At 53.0% G+C, this 14,375-nt stretch overlaps 1 protein-coding gene across 37 annotated transcripts in view; it reads right to left on the bottom strand.

Moving 5' to 3' along the window:
• Window positions 1–14,375, bottom strand: part of Lrrfip1 (LRR binding FLII interacting protein 1) — a 96,712-nt gene that overhangs the window by 28,352 nt on the left and 53,985 nt on the right. For 7 of the 37 annotated variants that reach the window (XM_023722166.1, XM_023722133.1, XM_023722148.1 and 4 more), the window contains 5 exons: window positions 10,344–10,403; window positions 8,173–8,235; window positions 3,534–3,578; window positions 2,509–2,574; window positions 24–104 (listed from right to left, as the gene is read on the bottom strand). The exons of 9 other annotated variants lie outside the window; for them this stretch is intronic. In XM_023722166.1, the coding sequence (XP_023577934.1) occupies window positions 24–104; window positions 2,509–2,574; window positions 3,534–3,578; window positions 8,173–8,235; window positions 10,344–10,403 (315 nt within the window). The remainder of the gene's footprint in view (window positions 1–23; window positions 105–2,508; window positions 2,575–3,533; window positions 3,579–8,172; window positions 8,236–10,343; window positions 10,404–14,375) is intronic. 21 more of the 37 variants (XM_023722145.1, XM_023722152.1, XM_023722154.1 and 18 more) reach the window with 14 other exon arrangements.

The raw sequence follows: 14,375 nt of genomic DNA, 5'->3' as shown, positions 1-14,375 counted from the left end.
GGCATGGGCCGAGGCGGACTTACCACCGGGCTGGCACGCGCCGAGCTGGCCCTGGAGGAGGCGCGGGAGCTGGAGTTGAGGTGGCTGCTGTGCTCCGCAGGCTGCTGTGGGTGCGGCAGATGGACAGATGGACACAGCACAGGTCAGCGAAGCAGTGGCCAGGAGTGAGCCAAGGTATGCCCATTAGCACAGGGGTGAGTGGAAGAGAGATTAGGGTGAGAGGGAGCCCGAATCTGCCATGAGCCCAGTAAGCACCCCACCCCAAATAGAAAAGAATCTCCCTGAAAAGCTAAAGGACAAAGTTAGGAAGAAGATAAAGCGTGCATCCCACCCAAAGGAGCTTGCATCACACCTTCCTTGTTTTGTTCATTTTGAAGACAGGGTCTCGCACTGTAGTTCAGGCTGTCCTGGAACTCACAGCAATCCTCCTGCCTTAGTTTCCTGAGCCCTGGGATGACAAGCATGCACCACTACAACCAGCTTGCTGAAACCTTTCGACAAGTGAAATTGCTCAGAAACTGAAGAGGACAGAGGGCTTGGTGGTGTTTACTCAAGGGAAAAGTTCTGCATGTCTCCTGTCTTACCAAGCAGAAACAAGAAAGATTTAGGGTTAACTCAGAATCTCACACGGCTTTTTTTAAATGATCCATGGGGTTCCCCCCTGGGGGCTAGTACCCAGTCCATCTGTCTGCCCATCTACCTGTACCACCACGCTTCCAGGAAAGGGCAAGGCCTGGGCCACACTGTCCTAGGATCAGCCACTTAGCTTGGACTCACACCACTTCCCTTCCAGTCCTCAAAACATTTTCCCCTTATAGAAACACCACTGCTTTCTTGTAAGCAAGACAGGGTGGGCAGAGGCAGGAATGAGCTACCACTTAAGGTCAAGGGCTTGGAGCAGAGCCCAACAGGCCCCAAGGGTAGCCCCTGGAGAGACCCGCACACCTGTAACGGGAACGCTGCCTGAAGGCCCTGCTCTGAGGCCACCTGTCCTGTGTGCTCTGCCCTAGGCCGGCACACATCAACTCTGTTATACGTGACAGGGAACCTAGATTACCAAGCCATGGTCTCCTCCAGTTCTGTTCCTCTGTTGTCGTCCTTTCACCTGCTAGGATAGAGCCCCTGTCTGTTTTCATTCTGATGAATTCCAGGAGGAAGATGAGGCCTCGGACAGTTGAAAATGCTTTGTTTTTTTTGAGACAGGGTCTCATTATGTAGTCCAGGCTGACCCTGAACTCGAGTTAGCCAGGCTGGCCTCCAGTTTGATGCAATCCTCCTGCCTCAGCCCCACCAAAGGTGCATGAGATTAAAGCCATGCACCACCACACCTGGCTCTACTGGACTTTAGAGCACAGGAAAACTACCTAGTAGGTGGGCAGTTTCTTTCTGTAATGGAGTGCAGGTGCTTCTTCTTTTCTGATAGAAGAAAATCATTTTGTTCCACTTTATGCAGGACAATTTTATCCCACAGGCCTGGGTCTCAGCTCCTAACACCAAAAATAGAACTGGGAAGATATCTACCCCAGTGGGCTCTCCGCTCCGAACAACTTAGGCAATACCAAACCTGACCAGTGCACACGTCAACAACCAAGGGTGCTGGTCACTGCGTATCAGGCTGAAGACTGCTAAAAATGGCATGTGAAGAAGGCCGCTGGCTTGACTGGCTTTCTTCATGAGGATTAGGAATAGCCTGGCGAAGTAGCACAATGAAGCAGGGCCCTGGCTCAGTTAATGCAGCAGCCCCTCCTCTTTCCTGCTGGGGATCACACCCAGGACCTTGCTTGCCAGGCGAGCTCCAAAACTGACCCACCCCAGCCCAACAGCTGGTGAACCTCAGGAGCAAAACCACAGCTGCATGTCAAGCGGTCTCTATAAGTCACCCATCCTGTCCTATGGAGCACTTGGGGGAATCTTGTGGGGTCTGTGCAGGAGCTGTAACAGTGGGAGTCCCACTCCCCCCCCCTCCGTGAGGGGAAGTAGAGGTGTTGGGGGCTGGGCACTTCCCCACCTCCAGGAACCCCACACCCCACTCTTCTCATCTTCGCGTGGGCTGCGTCTCCCATCATCACAGACAGACCTCCACCTACAGCTGTGATAGCCCCAGCCATCATTTCAAATCCACTGATGGAGGCAGGAAGGCCCCCAAAGAGCATTAGGAAGTGAAATATGCATCCTGCTCTGAGTCCTCAAGCCTGTTCATCACCTTCCACTACTCTGAGGCAAAATCGGCAGCAGCCTGTTGGACTGCCCTTCTATCAACTTGAGAACCCCTGCATTACTGCTGTTTGTGCCCTGCAGGGGAGAGGGTGGAGGCAGCTGGGTCAGGGTCGGCCTCCTTTGCTCCCAATAACTGAAGAACGATGACCCACAACCATCAATCCCACTGCAAACCAAGGCGGGACCCTATGTCCCCCTCCACACTGGACCTGTACCCTGAAAGCACCCCAGGGCCATGTAGCAGCGGTAGCACAGGATGAAAGGGGGGCAGAAAAGTCGGAAGTGCCTTACAGCCATGGAGCCGCAGGCACTACCCCGCCGAGCCAGGTCAACGCTGCTCTCTGGAAACACAGATGCCTGCGACAGAAAGAGACCTCAGGATGGTACCTTCCTCCTGCCAGCCCAGGAACATGCAAGGTGACCAGGGTGACACATGCTGAGGCTAGTCCGGGGGGACACTGCAGGGAGGCTGGATGCCCCTCCTCTAGCTCCTCAGTGGAGACCCAGGGATGTGCACAAACTCCAGGCACTGTCAGTCTTCATGCAGTTTAATCTCCACTGCACCACTAAATCTGTATTTGAAAAGCAATCCACGCTAAGGAGAAACGTGTTAATCCAGATTCCAGCAGCAGACCAGGCAGCACCCTTGAGCTCGTGGAGTTAAAGCATGTCACGTGACTTCAAAATAAAATATTAGATCCTGTTAGTATAGTTGTAATGTTGAAGTGTGGAACTCTAAAAGTAGCGAAGCTGCAGGCAGAACGCCTGGTTACCCTTAAAATCCTATGTAGTTAATCACAGACACAGGAGCTTACAGCACTGTGATGGGCGCTGGTGAGCTCCGCCCAGGTTAATGGAGCCTTAGCTCCCCATGTCCCTCGGCAGGCACAATAAAGCCATGCACACCTCTCACTTGTAAGCCTATGATCTGCTGCAAGCACTGTTCCATGGAGCAACAGGGTTACCCTGATACTTAGCTGAAGCTTCCTGCAGTGCACTAAGTGCCCACATGTAAAGCTGGAAATTTCCAGAGTAACAGCAATGCAGGCTGGAATCTGCCCAGTGCCAGGGCACCCAAGAGCGGTCTTTCTGCCAGCAAAGAAAGTGCAAGCTGCCCTTGCTCCGGATGCCCAGACTCAGGGCTCTGTACAAGTGAGTCTCACTGGACAGGTGGCCGTGTGACAACCCCAAACCCAGACCTGGCCAGAGGGCTGACAGCACCACGGGCAATGCAAGCTCCAGGGGAAGTGACATCCATAGCAGGACCAGATGGGGGGTGGAGGGCGCATGCACAGGCTGGGCTGGGGCCCACGCACCAGGTAACTCCCCGCAGGCCTGGCCACGCTACACAGACAGGAGGGCTGCAGGAAGGAAGCAAAAGCAAGTTTTCAAAGGGGAGGACAAACAGCCTTGTGTTGTCCCAACAGCTGAGCGGTGCCAACAGACAGAACAGGAAGGACCAAGCCAGGCACTGTATTTTCAGGAAGCCCGGTAGGTACAGAGCCCACGTTTACAAGACAGAGGCACAGAAGACAATGTTTGACACAGTAAACTTTCTAGGCAATTCTTTTCAGGCAGTCCTAGAAAGGGGTGTGGGGTGTGGGGCTAGAACTGTTATGGGGCCAACAGCAGCAGCAACAGCGACACAGCCTAACTCAAAACCCAAGATGGGGATGGTGTGGGCTTTGGTACAGCTGCCCATGGTGGTATCTGCAGGTTCCTGTCTCAGTGCCCAACCTCCTCAGGGTGGAAAATACTAGAAAATCGCCTGCTGTGCTTCCTAGTCAGCTTCCTTCTGTCCTCATTTCCCAACAGCTCGGCACTCTAAGCACCTGCAGGCTCTTGCGCTGTCCCCAGGATCACCGAGGGAGGATGCGAGGATAGCATGCCAGCGAGGCAGTGACAGCGAGCCTTTAAGAGTTTTCAGGGCCACAGTGGCATGCCTGCCACAGACTCCACCACTGCACTAGGTCCTCATACATAACAGCATTTATGGGGTGACTGGAACCACTGCGCACTCCAGCTTCCCCAGGGTCCTGGAAGCCAGGCCCCCTCAGATACCAAGGATGACTACAGAAACCCACGTGTGGAGAGTGCGCCTGCCCTCCAAGGTCAGAAACAGGCACAGACACAGCGGGCCTGGAGGTGGGCTCCGGGACCAGCCTGGCACTTCCAGCAGCCCAATCCTGTGAAAGGGACGCCCAGGCTCAGAATGTATGTCATGGTGACACAGTGAAGTAGACATGCTGGGGCACCAGGCAGCTTGAGGGGTACGCGGGCTCTGCTTCACGGCAGCCAGGACCTGCTCTCAGGCCCTCCCAGGCACACAGAGGCAGGAAGGTGCATGGCCGGGGGTGGGGGGGGACGGGGACACAGCAGCTCCTGTGTGCATGTGAAGAGGGCAGGTCAACCTCCAGTACACGGAGTACACCAGATGAGGTGCCCACTTCCCATGTGGGAGCAGACCTGGCACCTGCGGCAACAAAGGCCACGCAGCCAGGGCCAGACCTGAACACAGGCCTTGTGAAAACAGGAAACAGAAAGCCAAAGTAGAAGGCTAGCTCTGCCTCTGCAGTCCACGGAGCAGAGAGTACGCAGAGACCTTCCAAGTGGCTTCCTGGACACACTGACCAAAGAAAAATATTTTTTTCAAAAAACAACCTAAAAGTCCAAATGGGGGACAATTGGTGGAAACAGAAAGACCCAAGAGACCAATTTTCTGGACTGGAGCTCTTGAAAATACACTCAGTGCTCCTCCCCGAAGGTCCACTTTTCTATATTAGGTCCTGAGTTATTTTAGGTTTTAAAGCCAGAGACATGTTCTCAGCAAACTGGTCACCAACTGGACACCAGCAAAGGGAGGTGGACACCGTGCAGAGGAGGCTTAAGTCCCCACTCATGAGCTCTGTGGAAGAGCCACCTGGAAGGGGCAGAATGGGAGGGGACAGACCCAGCTTCCACGCTGGGCAGGCAGGTGTGGGAGCAGGGCTGGCCTGGGGAGCATGCACGAGGAGGCTGGGGCAGGAGAGTCCCTGGAATCCGAGGAAGCAGGAGGGAGGGCAAGTGGGGGAACAGCTACACCTTCCCTTCCTCGCGAAGGTCCCTGGACACTGTCAACTCAGACAGATTTCCCCTTATGCCAGTAATTATGGGGTGGAGGAAGGAACCAGGGGGGCCAGTTAGCTGCTAAGCCACGGGGATCAATTAGGGTTTTAAAATCTATACACAGAAAGAAAAACTACATTTATTTATTTTGGCTTTTTGAAACAAGGTCTTGCTATGTAATGCAGGCCGGCCTTAAGCTTAATGGCAACCCTCCTGCCTCAGCCTCCTGGACGCTGCTGGGCTTATAAGCATGGGTCACTATAGCCAGCTTAAAACTCCATTTTCATTGTTATCAATCATGTTTAGATTTTGGTCTTTGTGACCCAAGTTCTAATTATTAAAATTTGATGGGGAAAAACTAAGTCAGGAATCTGCAGATACATCAATCTCTACTTATACAGTAAAATTCTTTTTTTTTTTTTTTTTTGTATTTTAGTGAAGGATCTACAGAGTGTTTGGGGTCTCATTACTAGATCAGACTCGTAGTGATCCACCAGATCAGACTCATAGTGATCCGCCTGTTTACAGCCTCCCAAGAGCTGGGATTACAGGCCCACACCACCATGGCAGGCCTGGGGATTGAACCCCTGGCCCCTGTGCCTGCTTACAGGTGCTTTAATCCTGAGCTATTTGGCCAGCTTTTTTTTTTTTTTTTTTTTTTATACAAGTTCTCACTATGTAGTTCAGGTTGCCTTGAACTCACTACATAGACCAGGCTGGTCTTGAACTCAAAGCGATCCTCCTGTCTCAACCTCCTGAGTGCTGGGGTTATGGGCATGCAAGTCACCATGCCCGGCTACAGAAAAATTCTTTGGTGACGTTTCCTGCAGGCCCCCTACAGGGGCGTTTGCTCAAGAGCAGACTCAGGCTTCACAGCAGTAAACTGAGCACAGCGATTCTGATACAGTGGTGTGGGGAATTCCACTGTGTGAGTTAACAGTTTCCCCAGATAAAATGATTTACACAAATCCAAGGGTCTTCTGGGCAAAACTGGTGCCCTACCACTCTTACAGCACCCAGCACCCTTCAGGCCCTGTAGCTTGTGCCCCAAGGGGAGAAGGGGGGATTCTGGGTGCCTGGGGGAACTTCCAATGAGCAAAGCAGACACAGTACCCATTTCTGTGGAACCTGCTCCTCTCCTGAAGAGGACACACAGCTGCAGCCAGCAACCAGAGCTGCGGCACCAGGCCAGGGTCTGCCTCTGGCCCAGCTGGAAGACCAGAAAAGCTAGCCAGTAACCCAGACACCAGGTCCTCCTTGATGCCTGTCTGTGTTGTAACCAAATCCAAAGAGCCAGGTGTGCGCTGTAGGCAGAGGTAAGAACCCACAAGGCACAGATGTCAGACAGGTGCCTCAGGTAGAAAGAGGGGTCAGGGTGCAGAGGGGCCCCCAGGCCTGAATCCTGACTGCTGGGTCTGAAGGCTTAGCCCTCACTGGGACCTTGCCCTGGAAGTTTGTTAGCTCTGTTCAGTGGACTGCAGTGAAGCTGGATATAGGCTGGACTGGGGGACAGCTCTCGCACAAGCTAAAGGCTGGCTCTGTGTCCTGCTTTAGGCAAACATCTCCATTCAGTGGAAACAAGGAAGAACCAGTTTTCTGAATGTTCAAGCGCTCTCTGAGACAGCAAAACCTCCTTGATTAACTTGGCACTTAGTGAGAACGCCACTGGGAGTCACCCCTAGGAGAGGGGTGGGGGCTGGAGCAGCAGGAAGAATCTGCAAAGTGGGCACATGCGTGCAAGGGATGAAGGAGGACCACACCAGGAACCCGTTGGCAGGGGGGAGGCGGCAGGATGAGATCGAAGGGACTAGGGCTAACTACTGTGGCAGAAAGGGGGGGGGGATCTGGGGGGAACATGGGGCCAGGGCTGACTGACTAGAAACAGTCTAATGAGGCCAAAGGTTACGTAGAGATCAGGAGAGGTATCAGGGGTTCTGACTTCCTTCTGTTCTCTGACTCTGGGGAGTGGGTGTCGGGGTCACTAAGTACAGCGACCCCAGGGTCTCCTGAGCTCTGGATCTGGCTCTTTCTGGTTTCCTTTCCCCATCTGCCTGAGCCTGGTGCACTTGGTCAGGACCAACCCTCCTGTCTACTCCTCCACTTGGGTGGCACCCAGACTGGCCCCCTCCATGACCTGGGCCCCTGATCTTTTCCCACCTCCACGACTTCATGGTTTGGCTGAGTGAAGAGGTCTGGGCCTGATGCACAAGCTCGGCCACATGCTCCTCAGAGACTTGGAATCAGCGTCGGGACCCTGAGTGCTCTGCTGTGTGCGCGCCCAGACTAGACTGGATCTTCATGCCAGGGCCGCCAGGGCCCTGCACATGTGAGCACGAACAAACTCTCCAGGAAAGAAAGCTAAGGTGTTTTGGTTTTTTTTTTTAATTAACTCTAATTTTTAAAATCTAAGCTGGGTGTAGTGGCCCATACCTGTAACCCTAGAACTTGGGGGTTGAGGCAGGAGGATCACCGAGGGCTCAAGGCCAGCCTGGGGTACACAGCAAGCTAAAAGTGACGTGAACTGCATCGTGAGACCTTGCCTCAAACAAATGAACAAATCTACACGTAAGTATGTTCTTTAGTGCAGGCAATTGAGTCCCACAGTTGGTGTGGAAAGCAGGACAGGGAAGAATCTGAACGGGAAGGCTCAGGTTAGTGACGTCACAAAGCACTTACCCCACAGGAAACTGGTGAGACGGAGTGGGAGAGAAAGGGCGAGCTGAGCTACACACACACACACACACACACACACACACACACACACACACACACAAAAGGGTGTGCATGCCTGCATGCTCCAGAACCTGTAGTTTCTGAAGACAGGATGGAAAGAATTAAATGCAAACCAACCAACTTCTCTTCTCTGGGAGACGACAATGTGGAGAATCTGCCGTCCCCGCTGTAGCTGGAGTTCTGAGCACCAAGAAAGAAGACAATGGTCGGCGGTGATCCCCACAGCACTGCCTGCCCACCTGCGAGGTGCAGATGAGCCCGGCCTCCAGAGGGGGCCTGAGTGGCTCGAGAGGAGTGGGGACCAGCATGGTGGCAGCTCCCAAGGCGAGCGTCCCACAGTATTTCACATTCTGGTGCTGTCCCGGGGTGACTGCGTGGCTCACTGTAGGGGTGGCTCACCTACCCCCACAATGACTTTCTGGCTTCTGCTTTCCACCCTGCATATGCTCAGATAATTAAATGCTGTTTATTTCAAATTTTCCCACCTCTCTTCAGTCCCCAATGCCTGAGGGCTGTAGCTTAGCCCTGAAGCCTGCCTGCCAGCCAAGAGCTGTCATGGAAGGATGCCGGCCCTCCCATGTAAAGCATTAGCACTGACCCACAGAAGTGGACTGCCGGCACTGGCCCGTGTGAGGCTGCGGGTGAGATGCAAGATGGCGCTGCAGAGCCCAGCGGGGTCCTCTATCCCCCAGCCCTTCTGGCAGCCCAGGCCTTCGAGGGAGGCCTCCCATTCCCCACAGGGGCTCTGCCTCACATGCTGCTGTAGTTGCTGTGGCTCATGTCCTATGCACTGAGAGGTCACCTTGGTCTTTGATTATTTATTTAATCCATTTCACTGCCAAGTTCACTCTGTGAGCAGTGTTAGAACATAGGGGATTTCTAGTAGCTTCCACAAATCTTAACTAAGTAATAAAGCACACCTTTGCTGTCTTAATGTAAAAATCAAAGATGAAAAACATGCAAGATATATATGACACGCAGGTTGAAGTCACCCTGCTCTGCCCTGACTGTGTGCATGACAACACATTGGGGACACCCTAGAGAATGTGTCACTGGGCAGAAGCTTGGCGAAAGAATGTATAGTATCAAAAAAAAAGTACAGTAACTTCCTGCTCTAGACTGGGATTCTTCGTGACCAGTGATGGTGAAGCAGCGCACCAAGGAGAAAGCTGCAAACCAGGCTCTGAGACTCCTGTGAGTGGCCCAGGGCCACTGGGAGCAGTGCGGCCCCCTCCAGTGACACAGGGACGCTGCAGCTGCTTGGTGCTGGGCACACTCTGCATTTGTGTCCCACAGGTGTGCACAGGGATGGCGGGGCTCCTCTCCTCTGCCCGGGCTCTGCACTGCCCTGTAAGCCTGGAAGGTGTCTGGGTCACGGGAACAGGGAGGGAGCTTACAGCTGGGAGGATCTAGAAGCCTGGGGTACAAAAGCTCCCAGGAATGGGAGAAGAAACACAATCAAAGCCTACACAGTCCTGGAGGGCAGCAAGGTGCACACAACCCGTCCAACCAGTTCTGGGAAGCCGAGGTTGCTGCTTTAGTGGGGGGTGGGGCGTGGGTCACCCATGCAAAACCTAGGAACAGAATTTAAGTGACTCTATAATATCTTTAGAACAGCAGTTAAATTCAATGGTGTAAAAGTATCTGTGAAAGAGAAAAGAAATGACAGGGTAGGAAGGTTTTAGAACAAACCTACAGTGCACAATGAGACCTTCGCCCACTAAGACGGCTCAGCCTGCCCTCTCCAGGGTGCAGCCGCCCCATAAACCCAGGGCTCCCCACCTCTCCCCCTGCACAGCAACTCTCTGTTGCTGCCAGTTCCTGATTCTCACCCTCAGCCACCCGCTTTCCCTTCCTATAGTTACACTTCCGTTCTCTCTGGGAAGCACAGGCTCGCTCTTTCATGCGCAGCTTCCAGGTCAACACTGAAACCACAAGGAGGGAGCTGGAGAGCCGGCAAGCTCAGGCCTGACCTGACCTGCTGCTGCACATGAGCTGACCTGACACCTGCGTCCACACACGGAAAAACAACGAAAGGCATCATCTTCAAGCTAGACTTAAACTCTAAAGTTTCACCTGGGTTTAAACTTAAGAACCTCCTGACAGTACTGACACCTAGAATGCCAGGCACCCTGAGAATGCGTGCTAGCTGGAAAACGTTATCTTTCACACTGCTGTGCTAGAAAAAGAAGACCTCTTATAAAAACAAGCTAAATTTAGCAGCAACTGACTCCGAGCAGCTTTCAAGCGACCTGCATGCGCGCGCCAGGCGAGCCGGCTGTACTAACCCTGCCGGATCTTCTGCTCGCAGGCTGCGATCCGTACGACTCTCCATCGTAACCATTACTCTGTTTCAATGAAGAAAAGAGAAAACCCACATCAGCACGCAAAGGAAGACACGGGCACAAATCAGCAAGGAACATGAGCAGGGGGAAGCTGTACTTTCTCAGAACATGGATGCAGGGGGAACTACCCGCTCGGGCCCCCCCTCCTGTCCCTCTCTCAGACAGGAGCTTTATTTCCTTCAATAAATGTATTTGCTCATTTAAAAAAAAAAAAAAAAAGAACATGGATGCAGGGAAGCTTTGGGCGATGCACAGCCTGTGCCCCCGCATGTCCCTGCATTGTCCGCACCACTCCGACTGGAAGGAAACCAAGCCAGGCTGTGCATCATGCAGGTCGTGCTTGGTCCCGAGGTTTCGCCTCTTCGTCACAACCTGGGGCAGCTGTTTTCCTCCACAGTTTTGTCCCCCAGTTTTAGGGCAGTGTGTGGAAATTCTCAGTTTTGGAAAGCTTGGTGTCAGGCCAGGGGTGTGGGCCCATTAGACTTCAGGTCATGGTTCAGGGTAAATCCTAGGCAATTAAGCCCAGTATGAAACACCTCAGAAATAGTTGGTTTTTCCCTATCTACAATTAAATGCAATGCTCAGCCAGCTGCAAGAGGTGCACATCTGCAACTCCAGCACTCAGGAGGCTGAGGCAGGACTATCATGCGTTTGAGGCCAGCCTAGATGACACAGTGAATTTAAGCACCCCCCAAACTACATAGCAAGACTGTCTCAAAAGAAAAATAAAGCAATGGTTAACCAGGCACGGGAGGTGATAACCTGCAATCCCAAGACTCTAGGAGGCTGAGGCTGAGGCTCCCAGATAAGGTCTGGGCCCAGGCTGGGCAACTTAATGAGGTCCTGCCTCAAAATAAAAAATTCAAAGGGGGCTTAAAGGGGGACTAGAAAGGTAACTCGAGAAGGGAGAGGATCAAAGGCAGCCCAAAGCTGAAGTGGGACTGTGTCTACCAAGGAAGCGCCTTCCGCAGGAGCTTTTGCTTTTATCCAGGCTTCCTACCTTTTCAAAGTGAAACTGAATGGCCCCTCAGGAACCCTCCAGGAGCAGGGAGGTGCTCGCTTGTGGGGGTCAATGGCTCTCCTGGCCCCGGGCCCCCAGCCCAGGTCCCCTCAGCCCAAGTGTTCCTGAACTGGCCCTCGACACTCGTCTAAGAGCTGTGCACCTATCCGGGAGGGAAGGGGAAGCTTTCACACTGCACATCTGATAAGGAGGGAGCCATGCCCCTGGGTCACAGGGAGAGGCCCATCCAGGCAGAACTGTGAGTGTGACCACAGGCCAGTCACCCAATCCACCCGCACCTTCCACAAGATTACTTGATATGGAAACACAGGTCCAAGACTTGCACGGCTCAGAGCTGCATCAACCCTCTCTGCTGTATCCTTAGAAACTAGTTTTTGGAGCCAGGTGCAGTGGTATACACCAATAATCCCAGCTACTGCAGAGGCAGAGACAGGAGGATCACAAGTTCTGAGGCCAGACAGGCAATTCAGTTGCCTCGAAATTTAAAATTGCAAGGCTGGGAGTATAGCTCAGGGGTAGAGTCCTCGCTCAGCATGCTTAAGGCCCTGAGTTCAATCCCTGGCACTGCACAAAAGAAAACCAGCTTGGGGAAGAAATGGACACAATGCTACAAGAGGCTGACGTGGAACATTAGCCAACTACACCAAGGGCGGGAAACAGGGCACGCACACAAACCCTCTGCCTGTCCCTGCCTGGCTGGTCCCTCCCCTGCTTCAGCCACCAACTCACGGACACCCGCTGCAGGAAGGCCCAGGTGGAGAGGCAGGGAATGCTCGCTATTCCCCAGGGGAGACATCCTCTGTGGCCCTCTGCCTCAGGGCCTGGAGAGAGCTCCGGCAGTGCCGACAGCATCCCAAGACGGGCATCCGACTTCCTACCAGCCCCGCCTCCATCTCCTGGTGCTGCTTTGTGCTGGTGCAGAGCTGGGCGGTTGGCAGGTGGGTGTCCAGCATAATGGCCGGTGCAAAGGCTCCCAAAGCACATGGGTGTCCCCTGAAGTCAGGCCCTGGCTTCCGGCTGGCTTCGCTCTCTGGGAGTCTCCTGCGTCCCTCCCTGTGTGGCTCCCCCAGGGACAGGCAAGGCACTTGTTTGTCTGGCAAGTCACACGCTGCCAAGCAGAGGTCTGCAGGTCAAGAGCACCCAGCTGGAGCAGTGAGGACCCCAGAGAACGAAAGCGGTACACCGAGAACACGCACGTCCGCTCTGCCCACTGAGAGTGCTGGATGTTTCTTTTTCTGCACGAGTCATGTCACAAGGCACATATTAAAGGAGTCAAAGATGTGGAACCCACAAGCCAGGGTAAGTAAAGGCTTCTGTGTGCAATGCTTGATGCATTCGATTTCATTTTAAGAAAGAATGTCAGGGGCTGGGGAGATGGCTCAGTGGAATAAGCGCTTCCCAGGCAAGCGCAAGGGCCTAAGCTCAATCCCAGGTGCCACAAAAAAAAAAAAAAAAAAAAAAAAAAAAAGAAAAAGAAAGAAAGAACGTTATGGAAAACTGAGTTCCGAGATGCACCTCTGACCAGTGAGCAAATCTGCTGAGAGGTGACATCCTGAGAACAGCTTGTGATGCTTCGCACTCACTGAAGGACAGGAGAAACTGCTGTCTCGTGTCTCAAAAATGCTCTCATCTACCAGAGTGAGTGTGGCAGCCTCTTCAGATAAATACCAGGCCACCTGTGCGGCACTTCCGGAACACGTGCTCCTGCCATGCCAGCAGGTCCGGGCTTTGCTGGGACACGACGGACACCGTGGCTCCAGGCTTCCGGCCCCACTGGAACACTGGGTAGAGCAAGCATGCCAAGCCGGCTCACAGCACACAGCTTGCAGCCTGCTTACTGAGCACCTTAGTCATAAAAGTGCGTTTTAAAAATGAGACTTTGCCAGATAATTTCAAAAAGTTGTAGTAACAGGCGAAGCACCAGCGCTCTGATGGGGCTGCTCGAGTGCTCCGAGGACAGGTCGTTAGTGTGCTCAGCCCTGCTCCTCGGTAAGACCGAAGTTTTCTTCTGCTAAGTGCAAGTTTACAGGTATTCTGGGAGCATAAGGCCCACTCAGGGTTATAAGCACAGTAATTTAAGATGAAATCATCATTGTCTTTTTTTTTCCCCCCAGTACCAGGGATTGAACTCTGGACCTTGCACTTGCCAGGCAGGCACTTACACCACTGAGCTATATCCCCGGCCCTATTAAGCTGAAATCAAAAGGCTTTGCTTTTTTTACCCCATCCTGACTTCCTCAGAGAGTAATTTCTGGCCAAAGGGTAGAGGTACATTTAATTTGAAGGCATACAGATTAGAGAACAGTGAAGATTTTTTTAGGTGGAATGACTGTGCTTAATCTTTGAGAAAAAAACTGGAGCCCTGTGGATTCTTCGGCCTAAGCGGGTTCTCTGGAAGCTGGCCCGCCAGTTCCACTGTGTGCACACAGTGGCCGCCCAGATGGCCAAACAGTTGCACTTGAAGCCTGGGCTTGAGGAGCTGTGCACCGCTGTCCGGCCCAGCCCTGGCCCTATGCCACACCCTGGCCAGACCTGGGCCTCTTGGGCAGCACATGGGATCAATGGGAACACTGGGCCATGTCACAGGTCACACCACATGTTAGGATCACACAGCAAGTTATAAGCAACCGTCTCACCCAGGTGTAGGGAACCTCAGACTCCAGGTCAGGCTGTGACTGGTAGGGAGAGGGAGCAACAGAAAGAGGCCAGAAGTGAGGGGAAAAGCTTGGTGGGGCATCAAAAACAGTGACGGGCCTTAAAATCTTAACAGAAATGCACTTCCTGTGACTTCTAGGACCTGAAACACATTTATGAAGGTTCTCTAACGGTGGCAACCCCAAAAGCCCTAAGGGGTGCTATAATTTAGAAAACACGAAATGGTTTGAGCAACCTTCTTTCTTCCTTTATATAATGCAGTCTCATTAAAGAAAGCTAATAGATGTATTGCTGTCACT

This window comes from Octodon degus, unplaced genomic scaffold (genome assembly GCF_000260255.1).
Source record: "Octodon degus isolate 3935 unplaced genomic scaffold, OctDeg1.0 scaffold00089, whole genome shotgun sequence".
In the NCBI taxonomy this organism is placed as follows: Eukaryota; Metazoa; Chordata; class Mammalia; order Rodentia; family Octodontidae; genus Octodon; species Octodon degus.
Note: the sequence above shows the minus strand (reverse complement) of the source record. Positions and strands in the feature narration are given on the sequence as shown.